General features: G+C 38.0%; 2 protein-coding genes across 2 annotated transcripts in view; one reads left to right on the top strand and one right to left on the bottom strand.

Annotated features, from left to right (window-relative positions):
- The window catches only part of LOC145502982 (uncharacterized), a 56,943-nt gene extending 56,109 nt beyond the window's left edge, over positions 1-834 (top strand). Inside the window, exons 50-51 of the mRNA XM_081482403.1 lie at positions 146-380; positions 654-834. Of these exons, the coding sequence (XP_081338529.1) occupies positions 146-380; positions 654-829 (411 nt within the window). The 3' untranslated portion in view covers positions 830-834. The remainder of the gene's footprint in view (positions 1-145; positions 381-653) is intronic.
- A 129-nt stretch (positions 835-963) lies between these two features.
- Positions 964-21,752, bottom strand: LOC145502883 (uncharacterized). Its single transcript, XM_081482287.1, has 29 exons — positions 21,415-21,752; positions 20,252-20,347; positions 18,760-18,841; positions 18,383-18,440; positions 17,846-17,917; positions 17,366-17,474; positions 16,228-16,287; positions 15,679-15,783; positions 15,143-15,203; positions 14,622-14,675; positions 13,431-13,505; positions 12,451-12,495; positions 12,135-12,181; positions 11,022-11,077; positions 10,539-10,629; positions 10,064-10,181; positions 9,164-9,275; positions 8,477-8,536; positions 8,231-8,258; positions 8,068-8,128; positions 7,856-7,951; positions 7,477-7,566; positions 7,214-7,297; positions 6,424-6,457; positions 6,131-6,193; positions 4,516-5,903; positions 3,216-3,759; positions 2,489-2,536; positions 964-2,016 (listed from the first exon to the last, which is right to left on the bottom strand). The coding sequence occupies exons 1-29, from the start codon at positions 21,546-21,548 to the stop codon at positions 1,934-1,936; spliced, it is 3,954 nt and encodes a 1,317-aa protein (XP_081338413.1). The 5' UTR covers positions 21,549-21,752; the 3' UTR covers positions 964-1,933.
- Positions 21,753-26,989: the final 5,237 nt, after the last annotated feature.

The raw sequence follows: 26,989 nt of genomic DNA, 5'->3' as shown, positions 1-26,989 counted from the left end.
CTCAATATATTCACTGTTCGAAAATGTATTTTTGTACACCGAAACGTTGCGGCTTAGTATTCTGTAAAGCCTCGGCTTGGACCGAAGAAAAGTCATACCAAACAAATCCGTAATTGCTGATGTTTGTCTATATAATCCCTTATAGATAGTTCTGACGTATAATACCACAATAAACCAATCTCGAGTTGTTTGGACGGAGCCCGGGCTTGGAAATGATACTCAGTCCTCTTACCTCATGTGCCAAATGAATTGGCACTCAGTCAGAGTCATTAAACAGAGCCCTAACGTCACTATAACCCTGGATGAGCTCCATTCTGTCAGTAGCCCAATGAGACATGGCACCAATATGACAGGGGAACTGTTTCTTGGCGGATATCCAGGTAAAATCTCTACAGATAACGGTTAGGAGATACAAAGTGTACTCTTAATGCTCGCTCCTTTCTCGTCTTTTGACAAAAAAAAAACTTCTGCAATTTAACGTAGAAATTCGCACGAATTACAAAATTCTCGTTCCACAGCAAGAACATGGCGGGATGGGTGTTTTACATGGCTTACTTTGGTCATTTAAGGTGTCTTGCCGTTTTAAATGACAAACTAGGTATGTGAAAAGTGGGCTATAATTTGATCTAATGCTTATGGTGACTTATTTGCAGCTCAACAGCTGGAAGGTGGCCATGAGGTTGCCACAGGATTCAAAGGCTGCCTGAAGAAATTCACTTTGGATGGAAACTCCCTGCAATTTGCACAAGCTGCGGACCTACATAAAGTCTCTTCAGCATGTCCACTGACCAGCAGTGAAAAAGAGTCAGCAATCGAGAATGAGCCATAGCGACCACGGCAAAAACTTTGCAAATAACAATTGTTGATCAAGTTTTATTTTAGCCACTAGATAGCTAAAGGCCAAATATAATATCACTACTAAGTGAGGTTTACTTAAATGCAAATGCTATCAGGATACCTAATTTTCTGGATAATTATAGGAGGTTGAATTGCACTGTAAAAACTTGCACTATTTTATAAGCTAGAACCAAGCCACAGTTGCTAGACGTATTGCTGGAAAAAGAAGAGGGATTTTTCTCTGATTGGATATGAAAAAGGGATGTTTCTCTGATATTTTAACAAACTCATGGTTTGCAATATGGTTATTCATGTCGATTGGACAAAGGATAGTAAAATATCAAACTGCTTCGCCAGTTCTACCATTTCTACAACTAAACCTTGCCGGAGTGGGTTTTTTTTCCAAAATGTTCTGCCCTCGGGACGACGAACTGTCGCTAGAAACACCAGCTATTTTATTTTCCCTAATAATTGCGCGGTGTCAAATTTTCACCAGTGGATAAGAAATAATTTTCTTCTCACCTAGTGCTTAATTAATCTTAATTAATATGATCACCCCGAAAGCAAATATCCTTTCCCTGAAATGACAGTGTATAAATGTAAAGGCGAATGTTTATAAATTATCTGCATTATCTGCAGTTTTAAACGAGTTGATAGGAAAGAAAGGGTGTGTTCATCAAATGAACAAGGTTAGGAACAAAACTGACTCGATGCAACAGCGAAAAACTCATCGACTAGATTGGTTTTTACTAACATTACTATGTGCGGAAGTCATAATAAAATGTACAACAAAATAAATGTCTAGTAAGCTTTCTTCTTATTTATATCCTTTTAGTTTACACCAATCCACAAATTCCAAGGTTTAAAATACACGCCGTGGAACAGTAATCACGGTATTATAGCAACATGGCCGTCATTCGGTGATTCTCATAACAGTCGTATTCACATTGTTCACAAGTTACTTTTCATTTTTGTTCATTTCAGTTGAGGTGGAATATTCTACAAGCGAAAAGTGCACAATAACAAATACCGTTAATGTTGATGTTCGGTTTATGATTAGCTCCACGCGCACCGTGTTCTGCCTAAAATTAAAAAGCTACTCAAAGTCAATTAACTGACCAATCACAGGCGAGTGACGGAGATCTTGCCACGAGGGTGTCACATGACTCGAAACATCCCCTGTAAGAGAGAGAAATGGAGAGCTGTTAGGTGAACGGAGAGGAGCACGTGTAGAGAAAGCGCTTTCAGCTCATTCTCTTGAAAAAGCTGTGGAAACACTCGCCTGCGGCTCGTGTTCCCACAGCATTTCTCGTTCTTCCAAACTTCCACTCGTGTTTCTATAACTCGATAGAAACACGGAACATGTTTTCTATTTCTTAATTGGTAATTTGAATATTTATCGATCAAACTGGCGGATAGAAGGCGATAAATCAGGTCCCTGACCTGGATAGTCAGTTATCCAGGTCAATGCAGATTAATTAATTATGAACTGGTTGTGTTGTGGTTAAACCCAGTTATCATTTTGCCGCGAAGTTCAACAGAGGAGTAGTAGGAAAACGCTATGTATTATTTTGATCTTAAATCCCCAGAACGTGTTAATTCAGAAACGTCCATTCCTTTAGAGCCCTTGTACTGTAATCAGTCAGCTCACCTTGGTAGGAGTACGGAGATGCCAGCAGATCAAGACGCGGTGATGTTTCTGAAGACAAGATATAAGTAGTGTAGTAACATGTATACAGTATCACAAAATTTCACTCTATTGGGCATTGCCTACATACCTCTAGCTAGACTGTTCACAGCCTCTCTCTCTATACGCGAAAGGGAAGGCGAGCGCGAAGCACCCCCGTCAAGTCTCCCGCTTTGCGCTGGCGTCCTGTTCTCTCGCGATGCTATCGACGCATTCAACGATCGAACAAAAATACAGGAAAAAAGAGGGCTGTGAACAGTCTCATCTCTAGCTAACAAGTTAACTAATGGGAAGTGAGTGCTGCAATTATAACGATATCGGTTACGGTGCTGTTAGGTTTGCTGATATCTTCGCGGACTTTCAAAACAACGATATTATCAAAAATCATCACATTGTTTACACTTGACAGAACCTCTACATATTGACACATCATTGTGTAGGAATGTCTGTATTGTTCACTCAAGAATTATCATTGTTTTAGCTCCACAACGCGCTCCTGGGCTCATTCTAGAGAACTTCCGAGATTAAAAATATCCTGAAGTTACGTCGCATGGCCTATCATATTTTAATTATAATAAATATCATATAACTTTTAATTTTCATACAGTGAAGTCATACCTCTGGAGCCACCGAGTGAGTGGGTTTATAAGAAAATTAATTCCACAAAAGGACAATACACTCTGCGTCCTACCTTGAGCAGAGAGGCTTGAAGGAGTTTGTTTCATCCCAGGGCCGCCGTGGGAATTGTCCGGGCGCTGAACAGAATTTACTAAAAGCGGCGACGATATGCTGAAAGGTACGGAAGTATGAAGGCCATTTATCATGTGAGATGTCGTGGAACTTTTTTCTTCAGAAACAAGACCTGTCCTATTTGTGTTTCTTTGTGGAAGCTTCGGTGTTGCTGTCTCCCATGGCAAACCTTCAAACAGTGCCAGACCTCCACTATTCAAGCCTCCCTCTGATGAAACTGCCGGAGGTGTTCCTTGAAAGGGACTGGTAAAATCCACGTCGCTTTTTAGAGGCGTTTGTAAGAAACTTTTATCGAGAGGAGAATACGGTGAATGAGGGAGACTTGTCGTTTGCGGAGGGGAGTTGAATGAAAAATTTGCAAAGTCATTCTTGGTACCATCATCCGAAGGTGTGCCCCTACTGCTTGGAGTCAGCGGTGTGAGCAACGCTGGCTCACTTGTGCGACTAGTACTCAAGTCTCCATCGGTGTTGGATCCAGGGGTGACCTGAGGACAAACAAAAACAAGAAAAACAATTCAAGTTACTTAAAATGGATGTTTTTGTATTCATATGCACATGAACGCATTGATTCATTGCTGCAAACGATCGATTAACATATGAAGGTGAATTGTTTGAGCGAGATTTAAAATATTTACCGTTCCGTTGTAAGTACATGTGGTTGTCTTGATGATAAAGCATGTTATGATTGTTTGTGACTTAAAAAAAAAAGTTAAGTAAAATAACACTTAATTTAAAAAGGGTAGCCTGTTCAGCTCAAGGGCTGGTATCCAGAGGGCCCTGTATAAATAAAATCAGATTAAAAATACAAATTTATGTACACAGATTAACTTTATAACGATACGTTAAAAACTAAAACTACGTTAAAAATCTAATTACAATACTAAAATACTAAGAGAAACCACGAAGAACTATTACGATAATAAAAACCCTTTTGCATGGCGGCAGAAAGTCTGTATGTCCTCGGCTTTCGTTATGTCGGTGGGCAGCTCATTAAATCAATGTGATTTGGCTGGAACAGTGATTTTTATGCTGCACGATATGACATTAAGGAATGTTTTTCCACCAACGCATTTCTCTTTTAATCATAATGTACATGTACATGTAACTTTACTTGAATGCCAACATAACAAGTTATCAATGAACCACGGCTGCTGTTTTAAACTCCTTCGTCATTTTGAATGCAACGTTTTCGTTAAAGTATTTTAAATCATCGAGAGATAGATATTCGCGTCTACGCTTACCTGTTGGCTCTTTTGCGCCTGTTTTATTTGGTCCAACCTGCTGGCCAGAAGTGACGTGTCTGAAGGCGTTTGCACCGCATTCTGTTTCCCCGGGAAGCTTTCTTCAGCCTGGGAGGTTAGCGGTTTTGATGGCGTGTAGTGTGGTGTAGTAAACGATTGTTGTGTTAGTTTAATCTTATTTAGTCTCTGAATCAGCGCTGATGTGTCGACCTCATATGAAGAGGATGAGGTATTTTGAAATGACGTTTCTCTAAAAAATGCGGCTGGCTTCGGTGTTTGATGCACACTTGAATGAGATTGGATCGTTTCATCCTGCTCCAAAAGAGTGCCACGCCCTGGCCGTGTATCCCCGAAATAGGACATCTGGCTTGAATTAGGTGTAGCGAGTACAGCTGAAGGGTCAAAGCCCATTTCACGTGTTGCACTGTCATGTAGTGTTGACGCTCCTCTAATCCGAGCTGTGTCTGCAGGCGTTTGCTCTCCTGAGGGACTGTGTGGTGAACCACTAGCGCCACGTTGCAGAGATGGCTGCTTGATCCTGTTCAGTCTTTCAACAAACTCTCTTGTGTCAACAAGTTTAAGCTCGGCGGTATAATCTCGCTGCTCTTGGTAAGAATTCGGAAGGAGTGAATTGTTCTCTGATTCTGATGTAGGTTGCATCTCTGAACGAACAGGGGAGCCACCCAGTTGCAACCGAAAAAGATCAGGTTGTGATCTTCTTTCCACTGATAGAGCGACTTCACCTGTTTCGGGTGCAGCCTGCTCACCAAATCTACTGAGATATTCAATGCCATTGAACGACGAATTACCACTCTCTAAAGGCGTTTCTTCAAAGAGGTCACTTCTCGCTGACATAGGCGTGGCCTGAACACCAGAATTATCCAGATTTCTATCATGGGGAAGCAGCCAGAAATCAAGTTGTGGTGATGGTCCCATGGACAGAGGTACCCTGGCTGACATTGGTGTTTGATGTGTAACTTGGTGCCTCGGTGTGACATGCTGTTGTTGCGATGACACTTCCTGGGATTGGGGCGATTCCTCAAAGAGAGCTTTCTTAACAGACTTCGGCGTGGACTTAGCAATGGAGTGGTTAAAACGCTCATTTACAGCAGGGTTTGAAGTGATCTTTACATCAGAAAAGTCAGGAATTGTGGTCGGAAGCGCAGATGACGTACCATTCTCAGGTGGTGTTTCGTGAAACAGAGAAGTATTGAGTGAATTCGGAGGGAATCTGACATCAGACCAACTGAGGCTAGTTACAGCTTCTTCCTTAACTGGACTGGGACCGGCTGATTCAGCAGACTCATCAAGGATGGTTTCGAGAAAACGACCAGGTTTGGTGTCACGTCTTGGTTGAAGCAAGGTTTTTTCCGCTGAATCCTTGTATCCTATCAAAAGTACAAAACAGCCCAGTATAAACTGAATAGTCCAAAGAAGACACAATTTCTTGATGGACAGAGAAGTGTTTTGTATCAAGGAGGAAAACCATTTTGTGTTGGAAGATGACTTAGTCGGAAATCTAAGAAAAATAACCAGATGGACACTCTATAGTACTTCCATTGAGTCGCTCACATTTAACAACAGAGAACCTGGAACAAAATGAAACCATTCTTACCAGTCGGCTCTGTCTTGGCTGGTGTTCTTGGTATACGATCTCGAGGCTGAAAAGCATCTTGTTCTGAAAATAATCTAGTTTCAGACCTTGCCGCTTTGATTAAAACAATTTAAACAACAACTAGCTTGGGTTATTTTTGGTAACGACTTTTCTGTTACACTAAAAGTTTAATCCGAAACGTACTATGCAATAATGTGAAAGACAATGTCAGTGAAATTCTTAGAGATGCCGCCTTTTTTACTTATGTCAGGGTACCTTGACAGTGCAGTTGTGCTGGAAGTACAGAAACATACCTAAAGCACCTACAGGATCCACCAATGCTTGAGCCTAAAAGAAAAAATAAAAGAAAAAATGCACAGTAAAGAGATAAGAATGAACAAGAACGTTAAAAGAATGTTCTTGGCAGCCTCATTTGGTGACTATCATCACCGTATTCTTTGTATGTATTTGACAGTTTGCCACGAACATTAAATTTATGTTTTGAAAAAAATAGTACTTAGTCTCCAACAACACCCGGACTTATTTTTCGGCTTCAGAGCAATAATTTCATCCCGTAACAATGATGCACTTAGTTCACTTCCGTCGAACTATTGCAAGGACAAACCGGACTCACATTGCTATCACCTTATACTATAACCTGATCTGCAAAGGGTGTCTAACATCAATAATTAATATATCTCATTAGATGTTTTGGTGTGTAGTATCGCTGTATATTTTTATGAGTCGTGCCGTATTTTGACGAGTCCGTAGGGCGAGTCAAAATACAAACAACGAGTGAAAATATACAGTGATACTACACACCAAAACATCTAATAAGTGATTTATTATCCAACTGCTGTAGTCAATAAATTTATCAGTGAAAGAGGGAGAGTGTGATAGTTTTGCATGCGCGCGCCTACCTGTCCGGTAAACAGGTTTTCTACTGTACAAATAACTGTACAACATCGCTGTATATTTGTACTCGTTTCGCGCGATATTTGGACGGTATTCTCTGCAGTTGGATAACAATACTCCGTATTGCTCGGAAGTTAAACCCTTTCAGAAAAGGGGAATTTGATGGTTCACACTGTAACACGACATTACCTGGGGAGTGCTGGAACGAGAAGAAGAAGCTGAGGACGACAGAGAACTATAGGTCGTTTTAGTCATTGCAATGGCATCTGCAATCTGCGAAAACACGTAAGAATGAGACACAGGTTATCTAGCTAGTTTCAAACTGTAAATCGGAGACGAGTGAAAAAAAGAAAATAGGGCATTGAGTATCACGAGAAAGAATGGCTTTGGGTTGGTTATCATTCTCCAAGAAAAAAATGGACAAAAAAAAACATCCGTAAATGGTTTGTTACCTGATCTGCTAAAATATTCTGTGGTTTCAGGTTTACTGGCAAATCTTTTGATCCATTCTTAACTTGCTTTGCTCTTGGGGTAACATAATGCTTTTTGGAGTAAAAACAACACAACGCATTAAACAACAAAAAGGCACATTATTCTCTTTAAAAAGAACAGAAAAAATGCAAGAAGATTGGATGAGGGATATTAGGCAATGTCTAACAATTGTCAAATGCTACCACGATCAAAACTTGGACATACCAGGATTGATAAACTACAGAAAGCTACAGAACATGATAATGAAAATCCTGAACTAAGGGATGTTGTCTTCACGACCTAAACTGCAGTGCTAACTTGAAGCTGAATTTCTATTCTGGCTTTGGAACGCACACATACTGGATAGCTGATACTTTTCTCAGTATGGACTTGTGCAGAAGACTTCGTTTTCCTCCTCTCAGTTGACTTGGAGGTTACCGTCATGGCGTTTAGAGTCTATAACATAGAATAACACAAAAAACTGTTCTTCACTCACTACGTTTCAATGAAATTTCATCAAAGATGCTACAATGAATTGCAAATCGGTTAGTGGAGAAAACATTAACCATTACTTGATTTGGTGGCGGATGCTGTTGTGGTCGTGGAAGTCTTGAAGGCACAGCCTTTTTGTCTCTGCAAAACAGGGAGATCATAAATGATGAAACTCAAAAACTTTGACCTTCATCAAATTCATTCTTTAAACAAAGTCACAAGAGAATGCAATATAGAACATACTTAAGCTTTGCGACGGATTCTTGTTTGTCTGTAAAATAAGAAAAGTCGAGTCAGGAAAAATACTTAAAACTAGAGCTTGCCCATAGTAATGCCAGCGATCACTTAAACTATAGGCCACTTGCACTTTCCCTAAAACGTGTCAAGTCATAAGACATTGCTGGATGGCCTTTTAATAAGACTCGTACATGTAACTTGTCTTTTGTTGACGAGTACATTAATATCAAAAGAGTAAAATGCATCACTCACCATGTAACTGTTTTCTTCTAGCAGATTTGGTCCATGCTTGGATCACATCTGGAGTAGAAACTACAAACAAAATGCTCTCTAATGTCAATCATAAGGAGAGATTTTTCATTGTGCAAAGAGTATTTCACACGTAAAGTTTCTGGCAGTTGCTGTAAAAGTCACGCTTTCTTAAGTCGGATATTAGAGGGCACAAGTACCATTTTTGGTAAGTCTCTGTAAAAGTTCTCGTTAATAAATAATTTCCTATAATGAATCAACAAAACACTTTTAGACACTGCGTAGAGCAGTACTATAGGAACAAATCAACTTGCTAACACCATGTTCACAAAATTCCACAAAGGCTTTATGCAAGCCTGAAAACCGCAATGTACAGTAATTAGGATAAGCTAGAGTTTGGCAATCATGGCAATCTGGTTTTGGAAGAGTGATACTATATAGTGGATAGGTTTCAGTGCTCGTCACAAGGGTAGTGCCTCAGCATTCTCCTAGAATTGTGTTCTAGTACAATTCTAAGGGTAGCTTTTCAACATGGCTAGAGTGACTCTTTTGTCAAAACCACGAACTCTATCAGTCGTTGGATATGAGGTTTAAACTTTACAGTTTGAACTTAACACAACAGGGAGCAACAGCTTTTATGTGGAGCTACTGGATGAAGATATCTTTATTCACATGTACAGCACGCTGTACCTGTATCTGGTGACATCTTTAGACTTTCTTGAAAAGATGTGATCCTCTCTGCAGCTGGTGTGTCGGCAGCAGCAAAGGATACTGGAGGGGTAGGAGGCACCAGGCCTAGATTCTGAAAAGAGAAATGATGAGCATGACTAAAGTTTCAGCAAATTAATGAAAAGGAAACTTCCTGACAAGATGATACTGTACCTACAGAGTACAATATGAAGTAAGTGGTTACTCACAGGAGGACAACTGATTTCAGTTCAAAGGTAATGCCTAAAATTTCTCGATTTATGATTTATGATTCAATGAGTAAAGGCAAACTGAAGCATATAAATTGTTTAGAGAAGTTGCAGCTGCTTTAATTCAAATTGAGCTGGTTAAAAAATGACAAAGATACATGTAGGAGGTGCTTATCAGAAATGCTGTATTATTTTCACGTATCAGATTAATTTATATAGTTATCTCTAATGTACATGTATACTGTGTACAGTGTTATGTGAAAACAATTCTTCAGTTTGGTTTCAACTACAGTGGCAAATACTTCATGTATAGTTATCAAACAAATATAACAAGCCACAACAGTAAAAGTGTCTCCAGGATGAGATCTCTTCAAGGATCTTTCAAGTTTTCTATTGGGAATGTTAAGGGTTGTGGAATATTCTTAGCAGAAAGTATTTCAAATTCTTAGCAACGATCTTTAAGGAGCTTCAAAGATCTTTGAAAGATCCCTAGTACCCTAAAGGATTTTTATTAACAGGTCTTACAAGATCTTGAAAGATCTTTCCCCTCAACCTACAAAGTGTTTCAGGATCAGAGATGCATGTGAATGGGAGGCAGATATTACAGCCCAATGCGACGCCAGTATGCCAGTTATAACTAAGTTAAGATATTCCAGATTTTCTAACCACCTACAAATAAGACAGGTGCCTCTAATGGCTTGCTCTGTTTCTGTTCCAGAGTCCTGTAACATTGCAACTTCATTTCCTTGATAGATTCCTTCATGGCAGGCATTGTCTCCTCAATTGCTGCCCTGTGTGAATTGAATGTGCAGAATATAACAAAGGGGTAAATCCAAAACCTTTTACACTTTAAAAACTGTAGCCATAATTAAAACTGAACAATGCTTGTTTTTTTTTAATAATAGGCACATTATTATGACAACTTACTACCTACAATATATATTTTTAAGCTTTTGCAATGTACAGGGAAAGACTCCATTAGTTTGTGAAGGACTCATACTTTCAGGCTGCACAGGATATGAAATTTAGTTGCCAAATGCCATATGTGGAATTAGAACTTCAAATAAAATAAAGAATGCACAACTTATGAAAACAAAATGTAATATTATTGTTTAATTATGAACAGTGCACATAGTTGTAGAGCAAACCTGAGAGACTTGGCGTTGGTAAGATGAGCATGATGAGTGTGAAGTACTGATCTCACTGTTGGACTTTCATCTTCAAAACTGGAAAGAGGTTCTAAGAGAGAAATTTAAAGCAAATATCCTCTGATTTTACTGTTAATATGGAAATTGCCAGGAAAGTTAACCTTTCTTCTGCCTAGAATCTCCTTTGTCTTAACCCTTATAGGTTCCTTCAGCTGGTTGACGCCTTCTGATGTAGTGACACCAATTTGGAAATAAAATATCCAGTGTGCAGTTGTCAAGATTTAATTGAAATCACCTTGGTAGTTTTCTTGACACAAAATAGATATTTGGAGTATAGCAATCATTTTAATAAATTATAGAAAATGCTGAGAAATGCGCCAAAGTGCTTTTATACTATAAAAGGTGTAAACAAGGTTTTGTACATACACTTCGCCATGAATCTTGCACCTTTCTTTAAAACAAATCATGGTACTAACAACAAACCTTGAGAAATTTGCTCCTTGATTTTGCTAAGAGACAAATTCCATAGTTGAATCAGGCTGAGGAGGAAAACAAAATTGCATTATGATCAAGGAAATTGTCATATTACTCCAGATTTCTTCATTTCTTCTCCCACCCCATCTCAATGTTGAGCTCTCAAAAACAATACACAAACAATCCTTATCTTAATCTATGATGGGGTTCAACATTAAAAGCGCTAGGGGGACCTTCCAAATGGTTTGTACACTGTATGTGACACTTAACAAGTGTTAATTGTAAAGTGTCTCTCTCTGTGTTGTTGTTTTTCTGGTGGGGTGGGGGCCCAAGGGGGGGCGGGGCACTCCCATAAAATTTAATTTCAGATAGGTGTGTCTTACGAAGGGTCTTAAACCCTGACCCTATTTAAGGATGAATCAAACGAAAATTGATACCCTATTTAAGGCCCAAACCCAAAAAATGACACCCTATGCAAGGGAAGAACAAAAACTCAAAATAGCTTGAACGGGTCAACTTTATTTCGTTTCTGGGTGTTAACGCACTGCTATTTTAGCTGATACAATTTAGGCACCCTATCTAAGGATCACACCGGGACACTATGCCAACATGGGTGAAAATGATACCCTATTTAAGGATCGAGAACCTCAAAAAACCATACCCTATCCCGCGGCACATAGCTATATAGCCCATATGGGGGAGTACCCCCCCCCCCCAGGGGGTTGGGAAGGGGAACATTCCAACTACTATTGACTTTGGTTGACTTTATAATATAATTATTTAAGATTCCTTCAGGGCTTTCATTAACATTTTCAGCAAGAGGGCAACTGGTTTTCACAGGTGGGCAAAACTATTTGAACTGAACTTTTTATAAGCAAAACTTTCTGCTGGATGATCAAACCAGCCGCGCAAAATCATCCTCACAGCCGGTCAGTTTGCCCGGTGGAGTAAGCGACTGACTTTGCAATCTTTATTCTAAAAACAGCCCATCAGAGTGCTGAGAGTAACTAGCCCAGACCATGAAATAGATGGTAATTTTCACCAGCACCAGGCTACTTTTGGCCGCCCTGGTTATAGGGTGTAGCATTCATTTACATGTCACTTCACCGGAATAAGCCTCACCTTAAAAGATTCACTTTTCCACCAATGTAAGTGTCCTCGATATTTCTCTGTTAAGAAAAAAATAAATAAAAACACTATGAGGAAGAATCCACATTAACAAATACAGAGGAATCACGTTAATACAGTCACCAACGGGCCATGAAAATTTGGTTGTACCAACGGGGTGGCCATATTACATGTTTCATGACTGGCCTATTTTAAGTGGGAAAAGAAAAGGTGGATGGAAAGTCAGATGCAAATTCAAACTAAGCATGTAGTTCAAGATGTCCCACCAAGTTTGTCATCAAACTTGACATGGGTTTTTTAAGAAACTAACCTTTCTTATCTCTCTTTCACAGTCTCTCAACAGCAAGTCTGGAACCTTCAGGACAAAATCAATAAACAGGCAAATCAGGAAAAGATACAAGCAAATGCTAAGTACTGTTGATTGGTTTGTTTAGACAACATCATTTACATCACATGTACATGCACCCTGTATTTAATAGCCTTCTTAGTAGCTGATGTATTATTGTGTCCTTCACTTTAATGCAACATATATCTCATTGCTTTCCTCCTTATTTAAACAGGGCTACATGTAATAATTATCTACAATCATGGACAAAAGTCTTGGGACAAATTTGCACTTTTGGCGCTTTTGCGTACACGCCAGGCGCGAATACAACTTCACCTGCCTAACCTAGCCCCCCACCCCCCATACAATGTTGAAAACTAGCACATGCAATTTCACCTGATTTTCAACATTGTGTTGGGGGGGAGGGGAAACAGATACCCGTTTATAAAGGATATAGCAGCGTTTTCTTCATACTTCAGTTCTAAAACACAGATAATCCGCTACATTACATAAGTGTCCCAAGGACTTTTGTCCACGATTGTAGATGATGCCGAACTCAGACCATGCTGGCCAATGATCTCATGAAAACTCACATGTGCAGCAGGGTAGCCTAAGCATGGCCACTAAGCCTTACAGGGCTCATGTTTCTCAAATTCATTGTTCATTGTGTTCCAGTAGCATTTGCTAGGAATTGTTGCTGTGTTCTGTCTCTCCTTCCCTCCCTCCCACTCAGGTAAATACAAAATAATCATTTTCCTCATTCAGTGTAATAGTGCTGGCTGCCACTCACAAGGCAGTCATGGATACCTAAACACTTGTCTCAAACACAAAATAATGGCTTCACCATCCTGAAAGGCATTAATCTACATATACATGTATTGTTGGTGACTAAATAGTGTTAGAGTTGTCCACATGAAGCTACTGTGCACAGCTATTATAAATAAAATACATTTCCATTTGGTTACCCTTGGTTGAATCTCAGAAGCATCAATGTGGTATTTGTTTGCTTCACCATTAAGCACTGAATCCACTATTCTTCTCTGTTCAATAAGGCAAAATAAATGGAGGAACGAAATTAACATCACGGTCTATTTTACAATTAGATTATGACCTTAAGATCTCCATTGCTTGATTGTTGACGAGAGCACAGCCCAAGTCAACTATTGCCCATAGAAATCGAGAATGAATAATCTATTAATCTAGTAAATCATTTAAATCCTCTTGCCAAACACTTCAAATGCACAAAGAAGTAGTCATCATTTTGTTAACAACCACACACTGCTGGGCTACTCACTATCTAATTAACAATTAGATTATGAGCTCGAGATTTCTAAGAGATGCACCTCATAGAAATCAAGAGTTTCTAATCTTACTGTTTTAGTAGAATTCTTACTAAAATTTACTTCAAATAACAGTTTTCAATTATTTCTTGACGTATTATTAAACTTTGCGCCTTAAAAAGATCACTAGGATTGAATTGTCATTTAAAATTGAAGTTGTGTATGTGCACGCATAATTTTTTTTCAAGAATTTCAACTTTATTTAAAGTCAAGAAACTGTAAATGTCCTTCATTTAGTCTTCTCAGGAATTTAATCCCCCATTTGCATGAAACTTTTCCTCCAAAACTTTGGAAAAACAAAAAAAAACAGCGCCATTTCATAGACAGCCTCCAGGCACTGCACACTAATGGCTGATAGTGTGCAATGGCTCAGCAATCAGATTAGTAACAGCATTTGCATTAGTATACATGTATTAATAGAATTCTACTAAAATAGAATAGATAGTGAACAGAGTAGCCGATAAGAGAAGAGCATTCGTAATTTGGAATGCTGGTGGTTTATCCTAAATGTATATATGACTCATTTTTATTTATTACACAGTAGACTAATAACATTAACATGAGGCAATAGGAGAAAACAGAAATTAGCTTGAAGTGAAATAATTATAATATTGTAACTTTTTCCATGAATATTTTGGACAGTCTGCCAACAAGTTTTTGAAGGTTAACAAAACATAATAAGAAAATAAAGTGGTGACAGTATGCTTAATGGCTGAGTTTTTTTCATTGTTTATTAAATTTTGTTTTCTATTTTTTATTCCAGTTTATGTAGCAAGTGAAATTTTCTGAAGAGATCTATTTGATGTAGCAGCATACCTGAGGAGCTTGTACAGAGTGGAATTCAGCAATTCCAGCCCAGAGATCACAGATCTACATAAAAAAAAAAGCATTGCAAAGGATAGTTAGGGTGACCAGTGTTAGATAAAAGTGACTACTATGATATAACAGTGTACACAGACGGCAAATATGGGTTTATCATCAGTAACTGACTGAGAGACATTATATTATTTCCAACCTTGCATTGCTATGGATTTGTCTTATCGCATGTCTTGTATTTCACACTTGTTACATTGCTTACAAAAAAGTAGACATGTGATATGTTGTTATGTACTTCTACGTTGATTGCAAAACAATAATTCAACTCAGTGTAAACGTAGAAGACTTTTTCAACATTTTGCTTTGTAAGATAAATTTCTCTATTTTTTCCCTCATGTTACCACAGCTCTCTGAAAACCAGTCCATCAATGTCATGTGAACTTTCTTCCCCAGATTTCCACTGTGTAATACTGAATTAATACTAAGATATGTCATTTACAAGACTGAAGCATAGTCATGACCTTTTGCAAACTTTGTGTTCTTTTGAGAGCTTCTACTTCTTCTTGGTAGTCTGTTTTCATACTGGGAACAGGGTTAAACATTGGATTACAATAAACAATGAATAATGTCAAATGTTATCCAATAAAGAAGGGGACTGATAACTTCTAACAATTTAATGAGTTATAATTTTAGGTTGCTTCACAAAAATATCATAAACTGTCAAGGAAAATACAAATGGAACAGAGACACTTTCAGATACAAGAGACTTACCAAGCACTTGAATACATTTCATTTTACAGTCCACATGTCATTGTTACAAATCTGTTTCTGTATGTCATAGATTTCTCATGGCTGGGTTGGAATATACTGGCGAACATTTGAACTACTGTAATGCTACTTTGGCGAGACAAGTCTTACAGCATGGTGTACACCAAATAAGATTACAATTGGCTTCATGAAATATTCACCAGAATTTACCCCACCCCCAAACAAAATATGGACTAACCAGCCAACTGTTGTATACAATAGTATTTAAATAAGTACAATCTGTCCTTACCCAGTATTTGTACCTCGTGGTCCAATCATTCCATCCAATTCCATAACTTGTCTTTCAAGATCACGCTTCTTTTTTACTAAAGATCTAAACTCCTTCGTAGACTCCCTGAAACAAGTATCATGTTATCAATACTGCTGTCAGTTTTTTAATTTATTTCTTACTACCAGTCCACTAAAAAATTACATTTTGATTTGGGACATCCCCGAAAATCACTTTGGTCCATGGAGCCTGTTTAATCTGATTCATGCAGCCCTTCTGGTCACTGGAAATGTCATCTGTTGACAATCATGGACAGACCCACATGACACCTACAGCTCGTAATATTTGTACATTTGTCCTTTTCTTTTACATGTCATTCTGGTCTTCCAACCTATATATATTTTGTTTCACATTGCTAGAATGGAATGGCATTACCTACTTATGTGAATACATGACTGAAGTTGTTATTGGGCAAAAAATGCAAAGGAATGTGGTTTGTGTTTGAGCAACTGTTAGTGGGGAGAAGTGTTGCATCATGACCCAAGAAACAGTTGTGAAAGTAATACATACATGGCAAATTCTTTCCAACGATGTTCCACTTCTACTGCATGCTGGGTAAACTCTATAAATCTAACAAACAGTAGGCATTTAATGAAATAATTTTACTAAAAACTATCATGTGTCATACATATAATAACATGCAGCTGAAGGGTTGGTTGTAAGATATGTATTATGTTATGTTTGGAGTTGATTACTCTTAGATGGTTAGGCTTCTGAAATATACTACTAGTGGTGGTGGGGTGGGCATCAAGCCATAAAATGTCCATAAAAAAAAAAAGGTAAAGTCTGCATGCGAGCCAAGTGGCCCATCAGGCCAGAGTTTATCCCGGTTTCTGTAGCATGAAGTGACTAGGAGTATTTTTACTCCCCCCTGGATGGGATGCTAGTCCATCGCAGGGTTAACCCCAGCATTAAGTTCGCCGGTACCCATTTATACACCTGGGTGGAGAGAGGCACTGTGAGCGTTAAGTGTCTTGCCCAAGAACGCAACACAATGTCCCCGGCCAGGGCTCGAACCCGGACCACTCGATCCGGAGACGAGCGCACTAACCATGAGGCCACCATGCCTCTCACGTAAAACTTCCATGGGGGAGGGGAATTGGACAGTTTCTTGAAGACTAACACCTATGAAACTCGAGTTAACAACTGCCTTGCAAGATAGAGTTTGGGTGCCTGAGACATCCAGGAGGTTCCACTATTGGCAGCCAGCTCCTAGATCAGGACCGCTCCCATGGCTGGCAATTCTAGCAACCCAGCCATGAGCCCCCACATGGAAGGGAGAAAAACAGGCATTGATCACACTGATAAAATAGTGGAAAGAGAAGGAGGGACAGGGGAGGGGACACAACCTCTGAGAACAGTCTCCATGCTTAAAACACTAACACTCAAGGAAAATGCTGAATAAGCGCAAAAACTTCGAAAACACCCTGTGGTCCAAGAACATGTGGAATTCTGGCTTGTGCGCAGATCTAAATGTTGCTGATCAAGAAGGCAAGACTTGCACTCCTTGTTGTTAACTCCATTAAACTGCATTTAACTGCATTTATAAAATTGGAAAAACAAATTACAAACAAAACTTAAAGTACCAGTAGTAGTAAGTTTACATACATGTACAATGTACAATGTACCATCACAAACTATATTATACCTCTTCTTTAGCACAATGTAATGAGCTTCCAGTGCTTTTGACATGACATGAGTAAAGGAATGGTTATGAACTGTCTTTGTTGGAAAAGTAGGAATACTGATTATTTTACCTGTTGCAAACCATTAAGTGAAAAATAAATTAATAAAAAGATAACTACAATCAAAATGGTTTTCATACATGCAACTGTATTTTTGACTGGTAGTTTGAAGAACTTTGAAATTTTATTAATCTACATGGATGTATTTAACCTTCAAAAATTCGCAAATAATTCTACATTAATTTTACATTATTTTAAAGTCAAAAATTATTCTCCAGTCATGTACTTTTTGTAATTTCTGTGATTTATTTGCTTGTACTAGAAAGACAAAGTGTTATTAAACTTAAAGTTAAACTTAAACTTAAAAAACACACTGTCATATTACCATTCTCATAGTCAAGTTTATCTTGAGTAAGCAACTCTACTGGAAACAACAATCTTACCATGATCACGGTACATAACTTTTGTTAAAATATACAAGGAGAAGTGATGAAGAAATGAGTAAAAACGGTCTCCTATAACAAGAAAATATAAACAATAAATAACTCAGATTTACATATTAATTACCACTTTACAAACAGATGTACTTGTAAGTGTAATTCAATGCATGGATATCTAAGTTTAATAAGGTCCAAAAAGTTGTTTGTTGTGAAAGATATTACACAATCAATGTCACATGATATATGTAGTTAAAACAAATATCCAATTTCTTGCAAGAAGTTCAATCAATCATTGTAAATTAGGACGTTATTTGCAGGTATAAGTCAGATGATATTGTCAGTTTAGCTGTACAGAAATATCACTCTAAGCTTGTTGCTAAAAACTTGGTCGAATCTTACTTTTCTCAAATTGAATGTGCAGAAGACTACATGTAGTATATAATACTAATAATAATAATAATAATGATAATAATAATAATGATAATTAATTAATTGTGCTAAGTCAAGGAACTACAAATTTAGTTAACCATATTAAACTACCTCCAGGAGAGTGGAAAAGAGATTGAACAATTCTAGGTAACCTTGCTTCTGGGTCTTCCTATAAATGACGGCAAATAAAGCTTCATCATCATCATCATCATCATCATCATCATCATCATCATCATCATCATCACCATCATCATCATCATCATCATCATCATCATCATTTACTACACGTGCATTGTATATTGAATAATAATAAATATTATACATGGCGCTTCCTGATGAGTTCAATATTTTCCAAGAAATATTATAGTGATTCGTGCTGCTTTATTTCATACATGTACATGTATTTTCTGCAAAAGAGTATCTATGAAATCCCTCTATTGGTCAAGATAACATATCACAAGTAAGCAATTTTATTTACAATATTTTACCTTCTGTATTCTGGATACCCAGTTGAAGCAGACTTTTCTAAACTGTTGTTCAAGTACTTTATCACGGACAGGCCAACAATCTCTGCATGGTAATTTAATGAATTATAGCAGCATTAATACAAAATACAGAAAAAAGGTCATGATGGTAGGGCTAACACTGTGAATTTAAACCTACCAACACAGTCAACTACTGCACAATTATACCTAATTATAAAAAATATGCTGGCATTGACAAATCACAGTACTATTGGTCAAAATTAAAAATCATCTTACACTATTACCCTATTAGTCTATTAGCCTATAACTTTCAATAAAATAAATTCAAAAATTTTGATGTTTGTAAAAAAAAAAAAACGCAAAAGGAATGCACTTATACATTAGATGGGCTTATATCCTGGAGGGGAGCTTATACCCGGAATGATATCTTTGTTAGCAAATAGAAGGACTTACAGTGTATATCTTGGGGGGGGGGGGGGGGGCTTATAACTGGGAGGGGGCTTTAACAATATAATTAGTGATAATCGGTATTGACATCAATTAATATTTTGCAGACATGGAACAGAGAACTGGGTGCGAGCATAGTACACGAAGGCTCATGTGTAGTATGTTTGTAAAAAGAGACAGTTGCAAAACTTGTGACATTCTACAGTCAGCCTTGCTACTAGCACTTTCGCATAACGGTTATTTTTATTGTTTAATTAGCATTATCTGATTTGATTTTTCATTCTGTTGTTTATAGCTAGATCACCTTAACACCCCAAAGGTGGTGCCACTGTATTTGGTCGGGGGTACACAGTCCCTATTTTGCCTAACAAGAGGTTTTTGGGGTTTACGTGTTCGGCTTTGACGCATGTAGGACGTTACTCGACGTATCTCTTATCCACTTTGTTGTAAGCTTATTGTCACAAATAAAACATAATTATCTTGGGCCTTGCTGACCAATGTGCCCATGCCTCAACCTTTGAGGGTGTTAAGTTGTGTATTGAAGGCAAAATTGGGATTTTACGGTATATGGCTGCACCGAGATAAGAAGTTTCCCTTGGAGTGTTGAAAAATATTTCACTAGAGAGCGAACAAGTGAAACATTTTCAACACAAGGTAAGAAATTTGGTATCTCCAAGTGGCCATGTAATGCAGGTCTCAAAAAAAGTGTTGTCCAGTTGTTCAGGACCAGTAGATTTTCCTTCCAGGCAAGTTACTTTTCATTCTCACTTGCCCGATGGGCAAGAGATAAGGCAACTCGTCCACCAACTAAATCACTAAAAGAGCAAACTAAGGCTTGTCCAGGGCAAGCAAAATAATTATTTGAGGGCTACTTGTTCCGAGAGCAAGCTGGAATTCAAGTTTTTTTCTAGGCCTGTAATGTTCTATTTATTGTATAACCACCAAAGGGTTATAATAAGAACCACTCATCTTGGAACCTGAACTTGAATTTGAAAATCAAAATTTGTATATTTGTAATGTAACAGAACTGCAGAGTACAGGTCAATACCTAAACTCTTCATATGCCAGCTGTGGATGAAGTCTTGTGAAAAGAAAATGCATAACAACTTCCATAGCTTTCTTGTTTGGTAATACAAACATGTCACTAAAAATTGGATAAGAAGAATGAAAGTTAATGAATAAAAACCATGCTTACTCTATCATATAAAGTATCACCATCTACTTTATTACCAGGGTTGTAGCCAGTAAAAATATGACTAAGGCAATGTCCATCGTTAAACTCTCTTCCTTGATATTAAGGGGGTTTGTGATGACTATAAACAACAAAAACGAAAAAAAAATGACTGAAACAAGTGCCTCGGTTTGCCTCTGTAATACTAGCTACGACCCTGACTACAGTACTCATGTGAGTTATTGTTCCAAATCTAAAGAAAAAATTGCAAAATCAGCTACCTATTCTAACAAATAAAGCTCCCAACTCAAAAACTTTGGGAAAACCCTGCAAGGTGACAAAGTTTTCAGAGTGTACCCAGCTTAAAGCTCAGGTAATTTTGAGAACTTCTAAAACGTCACTCCTACCTCATAATATTAGGGATGGACCATTGTATTTTTGACGGGGTAGTGGAAATGAACAATTTACCAAAAAATCAACCTGCACAAAAGAAACCACGAAACAAAACTCCTGCACAGAAATGGGGCAGATCACAAAACATTTTTGCCTTAAGAAAAATTGCCCAACTTCTGACAGTCAGTCAAAAATATAATGGTCGGTCCATAAAAACCATGAGGATATTATTATCATAGATCTGTGTTAATTGTCTGACTTATGTCTTGTTTCTGTCTTCAAGGAGAGATTGGACATCTTCATGCAGATTACAGAAATCTGGATGAACGAATCCTTTACAATGTAAATGGTTAGTTCAGCTTCTGAACAAAGGGGCAATACTTCGTGTGATGTCTGGATAGGATTTGAGTAGTTCTTTTTTTAAGTTACTCTTACACAGGAATAAAGGAACTTCTCGGGTCACAGCACTGCAGGCACCTCAGTTCACATAAGCTTGCGCATTTAGCCAACGTTACACATGTTTATCAGTGATTCGATCTCCATACACTGTCTGGCACTTCAATATTCTACATCAGTTAAAGCGCTCTGATAGTGGTCTTTGCTTCTAGATATCTGAATTAAAGTTCAGACATACATTTCAAACTTACCGGTTAAACACTACTCTGTATTTGGACTCCATTTCTGCAGGGTTGAAATCCAACAGCAACAAGTTTGTGAACGTGATCTCGCGTAAGTCTAAATGATTCGGCATTATACCAACGGGTTTAATACATTCATTCATGGCTATATAATGAGCAACATCAGCAGCAACGCAGGAATGCAACAAGGTCAAAATTTTCAAGTGGACTTTCTTGAATCCGAGATGAATTCGGTAGATTTCTCTCGATTCGCGCCACAAAAATGAAGTACAAGCACTTAGATACACTGTACCAGTTCACCTCTGCGGTGAAAAGATCCTCCCACGGGCCTGGGAACGAATAATTCCAAATCCAAAATGGCTACCTTGACATTGTGTAATCGTCTCTCGTCTTCAACACGAATAATTGTTAGGAATATGAACTATAAAAACTTACTTATTGATCGATCATCGCAAAGATTTCTGGCCTTACTTTCGCCGCGTCGTTTCACTATTGATAAAGTTGGAAAAGACACAAAAACAGGGACAGAACCCCGAGTGGATGGAGCGAAAAATGGCGACGGCGAGAGTGCAGGTTCGACAGAGGAAGATCCGTACGCTCCATTTCCAGACGATGTAAATCCTGTCACAAGAGAAAAAGGAGGACCAAGAGGGCCAGAACCAACTAGATATGGAGACTGGGAAAGAAAGGGACGATGCATAGACTTTTGAATGTGAAATTATTAGATATGGAAATGCTTTGATATTAATCACAGTAGTGTGTCGATGAAATGTGATGACAGTGTGTGATCAAGTTTATCATCATAGAACGTTTGAATCTCACCATCCCACCGATGTACAGTAACGTGGAAAAATAAGTGGCGGGGTGTTCTGGAGTTTTGGTCGTGAAAATACTGGAGGAATTTTACCGGGAAATTAATTAAACGAGAACTCTGAAAGCGCAAGTTTGTATAATCAAGAGCTTCAAGAACTTCAAGAAATATTTAATTCAGTTGTTGTAGATTCCTTTATGTTATCAGGTGGTCTGCCTTGCATGGGGATTTATATCCCTTTTGCAGACCATCCTTGTGGCATTTTTTTTTCTTTGATTGTATAGTATATTAGCTAGTTTTTGTGTTACCACTAGCCATTAAATTGCAATAAATAAATAAAAAACTATTCGTTAAACTTTGGCCCGTAGTCCCACAGTGGATGAGATTGATTTGGTGCGTTTTCCACGATTTTTCAGCTGATAAATTTAATGTATCGATTGCACTTGAATGGCAATGCGTCGTTTACTTTGCCAATTCAACCTAAAATAGATTGACTGCCTATACTAAACACGTCAGTTGTGTTAACACCTCTACGATTGTCTTTGATTCCAACGTCTGTCCAGTTGTGAAATCAGTTTACACTTCATTTCCATATGTTGAGACTTTCAATTTAAACACGGATCAAGCAGGATCGCTGTTTATTGTTATCGTTTCTTTAATCCATGGTAAAGCCAAATGAACCGAACATTAAAAGGCAAAGTAAACTTACAAAGACAAAGGTCATTCGAGTAAGGAAAGGAGTAGAAATGCTAAAATGTAGGGGATACCCAAATCCCCAGTGATATGGGTATCCCCTTACAATATGTTTGTTTGTTATCGTTTTTTGAATTCAGGGTAGCCAAACCGACCGAAGATAAAAAGGCAAAGAAAACTTACAAAGACTTCACCATTCAACGAGGAAATGATTGGAAATGTTAAAATGTAAAGGAGAGCTGAATATTTGGTATTTTGGTAAATCTTTAGTGACACTGGTATCCCCGTCCAATACATGGCTGTGTACGGAGAACATTCTAAACGAGAATACAGCTTTACAAATCAGCAGTTTATTAGATACTCCATCTAATATAATAATCGTGTTTTTGAAATGCGCCCTATGAGAATATAATAGGCGTAAAGGGAAATAACCAGCTGTTAGGTTGGCTATAATAACAAACAAAGAAAATATAATCCAGTGGTCAATGTTGAAACTTGGCTTTATAATCCTAGGGAAAGTACGAGAAATGACATGTCGTGTGCCCTTGGCCATGCGATCAAGCTCGTCTTTGGACATTTTTAAAAACGATTGAAAACATATCTTTTTAAAATCGCCTATGACTGTTTATAATTTTTGTAAATCTTAGTTACATGATCCGTTTTATAATTTTGTATTTCTAGCACATTTTATCCTTTTTATAAATCTTTGTTTTAGTTTGTGAGCTTTTTTTTATATGTAAAGCGCTTTTGAACATGTCATAGTATTAGCGCTATATAAATGTATAATTATTATTAGTATTATTATTATTATTGTTATTATTATTGTTGTGGTTGTGGTTGTTGTGGTTGTTGTTGTTGTTGTTGTTGTTGTTATTATTATTATGGTATCCTTAGTCGACCGATCATACCCATATTTTCAGTGACATTTTATGGGTAACGATAGGAAATTTCTAGTTGCACCTCATAATATTGCCTGAATACGGTAATTTTTTCAACCGTTTTCACTAATGATATTATGGAATCTTTGTGTCCTCTGCAGTATAGAGACAGTTGTGTACGAACTACCAGATTGGAGTCTCGGCAAACCCGTAGTCAAAATCGAGTTCACAAGAAGGAGAAGAAAAAAAATCACTTTTTAAACCGAAGCAGTATTTCAGCGGTTACGTACCGGTATGACATATGGTGGGCGATCATTTTCACCGTTGCAGCAACTGTCTTTCTGTCCCATCTCAAGTGCTTTGGGAAACGACAAGGTAATTGTTCTTCCAAGTTTTAAATTAAAGTTCTAAGTTTTTTCTTCTCTTTTTACAATAATATTTGAAGTTTTTGCAAAATTTTCACAAAACTAGCTTTTCGTTTTTGGGAAACCCTGCCGGATATTTCTGGCTTTTGACATATTCTAAAATATTTCTATATTTTGCAGAATTCATCCTTCCAACATTTTCCGTATTTCCTGCGAAAATCCACTCAAATCCCGACTCGCATCAATGATTTAGACACGTGGAAAAAGCTCAAGGGAATAGAGGCCTCATAGAGGGGGTGGGGGAGAAGGGAGGTCGGGGTAGAGGCTAAGTAATTCATATCCCGTTAATGTTTGGACTAAATATTTTGTATCCTGTAAATTTTTCTTCAGTCAAAAATCAACAATTTAAATACAAAGATCTCCGGGGACGCTCTCGGTCTACTTTAAGGCATAAATTTCTTTTTGTTACTTTTATTTCGACAGAAGCCCATCTCAGTCCTTTCCGAGTTGAATGATGAATGGTATATTCGGTCGATTACTACTACCCTCAATTCGAACTAAAGAAACGATAACACCTAGTCGTGTTGGAAGGGGATACCCATATCACTAGAGATTTGGGTATCCCCTACATTAAGGCATTTATAGTTCTTTCCTCCCTTGAATGAATTTCGTCTTTGTAAGATTTGTTTTCCTCTTCATCTTCAGTTCATTTGGCTACCCTGAATTAAAGAAACAATAACAAATAAGCACTCTGGGAGGGGATACCCATATCACTAGGGATTTGGGTATCCCTTACATTTCAGCATCTCTAGTCCTTTCCTCGTCGGAATGACTTTCGTCTTTGCAAGTTTGCTTTGTTTTTGCTTTGTTTTGTTTTGTTTTGTTTTGTTTTTTTTTATCTTCAGTCGATTTGGCTACCCTGAATTAAAGAAACAACAACAAATACTCTGGAAGGGGATACCCATATCACTAGGGATTTGGGTATCCCTTACATTTCAGCATTTCTAGTCCTTTCCTCATTGGAATGGCTTTCGTCTTTGTAAGTTGCTTTGCTCTTTTATCTTCGGTCGATTTGGCTACCCTGAATTAAAGAAACAGGGTCAAAGAAACACTCTAGAGGGGGATACCCATATCACTAGGGATTTGGGTATCCCTTAATTTTTCGCATGTCTTTTTTTCTTTTCCCCCCTCCGACGCCTTTTGTCTTTGAAAGTTTGCTTTGCCTTTTAAATCTTCGGTGGATTTGGCTACCTAAATTAAAGCAACGATAACAAACAAGCACTCTAGGAAGGGATACCCATATCACTAGGGATTTGGGTACCCCTTACAATTTAGCATTTCTAGTCTTTTTCTCCCTTGAATGAATTTCGTCTTTGTAAGTTTTCTTTTCCTTTTAATCTTTGGTTCATTTGGTTACCCTGAATTAAAGAAACCATGACAAACAAACACTCCAGAAGGGGATACCCGGCCCTATTACTAGGGATTTGGGTATCCCTTACAATTTAGCATTTCTAGTCCGTTTCTCTCTTGATTGACTTTCGAATTTGCAAGTTTGCTTTGCCTTACTATCTTCACAAACCAACACTTCAGAAGGGGATACCCACTAGGGATTTGGGTATCCTACTTTTACTTGTTTTCCCCTGTCCAAAGATTTAAGCCTTGTCTACTTTATTTATATTTATTTTGGATTTCTTCCCAAAACAAAAAAAAACCTCGTTAAATGGCATAGAGAACTGTTCGCCGGCAAAATCTAATAGCAGCGATGGTCAAGGAAAGAGCGATAAATAAACAAGTCTACGACCAAATTTATTTCAGACAGTCAACATACACAGAGGTCAGTCACAGCTTGAGACCAGTGTGCATATTGCGTGACGGCCGTATCTCAGTGTGTTCGTTCGCATATTGATTAAATTTAATTGCCGAACTATACCAGGTTTAGAATGTGCCTTTCTTGTTTAAAATAATGGCATTTCAAGGGTTATCGATAGGCGCCAAGCCCATGTTCATACAAGAAACTTTGGCGCGTGAATTCGTTTCTGTATGTCGTTATACTGCGGACTCGGATCAGACAGTCTGTTCTAAATTGCGACTATTTTCAGCGACGTATTGTCTTTATATCAAGTAAAATAACGCTTTCATTTATTGAGACGAAAGCTTAGTAAGAAAATAATTGGGTTTTGAGCAGACTTGTGGATGATTTCACTTGCCCCAGATTTAAGCTTTCAGTGTTTTGGGTATCCCCAGTGGGGATACCCAAATCACTAGGGATTTGGGTACGGGGGTACCCAAAACTCAGGGATACCCAAATCACTGTGACACCGTTATTTTAAACACGAGAGGCACATTCTAAACCTCGTATAGTTCGGCAATTAAATTTAATCAATATGCGAACGAACACACTGAGATACGGCCGTCACGCAATATGCACACTAGTCTCAAGCTGTAACTGACCTCTGTGCATGCTCCTCAGTCTGAAATAAATTTTGTCTTAGACTTGTTTATTTATCGCTCTTTCCTTGACCATCCCTCCCATTAGATTTTGCCGGCGAACAGTTCTCTATGCCATTTAACGAGGGTTTTTTTCCTTTGTTTTGGGAAGAAATCCAAAATAAGTATAAATAAAGTGGACATGGCTTAAATCTTTGGACAGGGGAAACAAGTAAAAGTAGGATACCCAAATCCCTAGTGATTTGGGTATCCCCTTCTGAAGTGTTGGCTTGCAATCATTTCTTTAATTCAGGGTAGCCAAATCGACCGAAGATAGAAAGGCAAAGCAAACTTGCAAAGTCGAAAGTCAATCAAGAGAGAAAAGGACTAGAAATGCTAAATTGTAAGGG

Source organism: Orbicella franksi, chromosome 1 (assembly GCF_964199315.1).
Source record: "Orbicella franksi chromosome 1, jaOrbFran1.1, whole genome shotgun sequence".
In the NCBI taxonomy this organism is placed as follows: Eukaryota; Metazoa; Cnidaria; class Anthozoa; order Scleractinia; family Merulinidae; genus Orbicella; species Orbicella franksi.
Note: the sequence above shows the minus strand (reverse complement) of the source record. Positions and strands in the feature narration are given on the sequence as shown.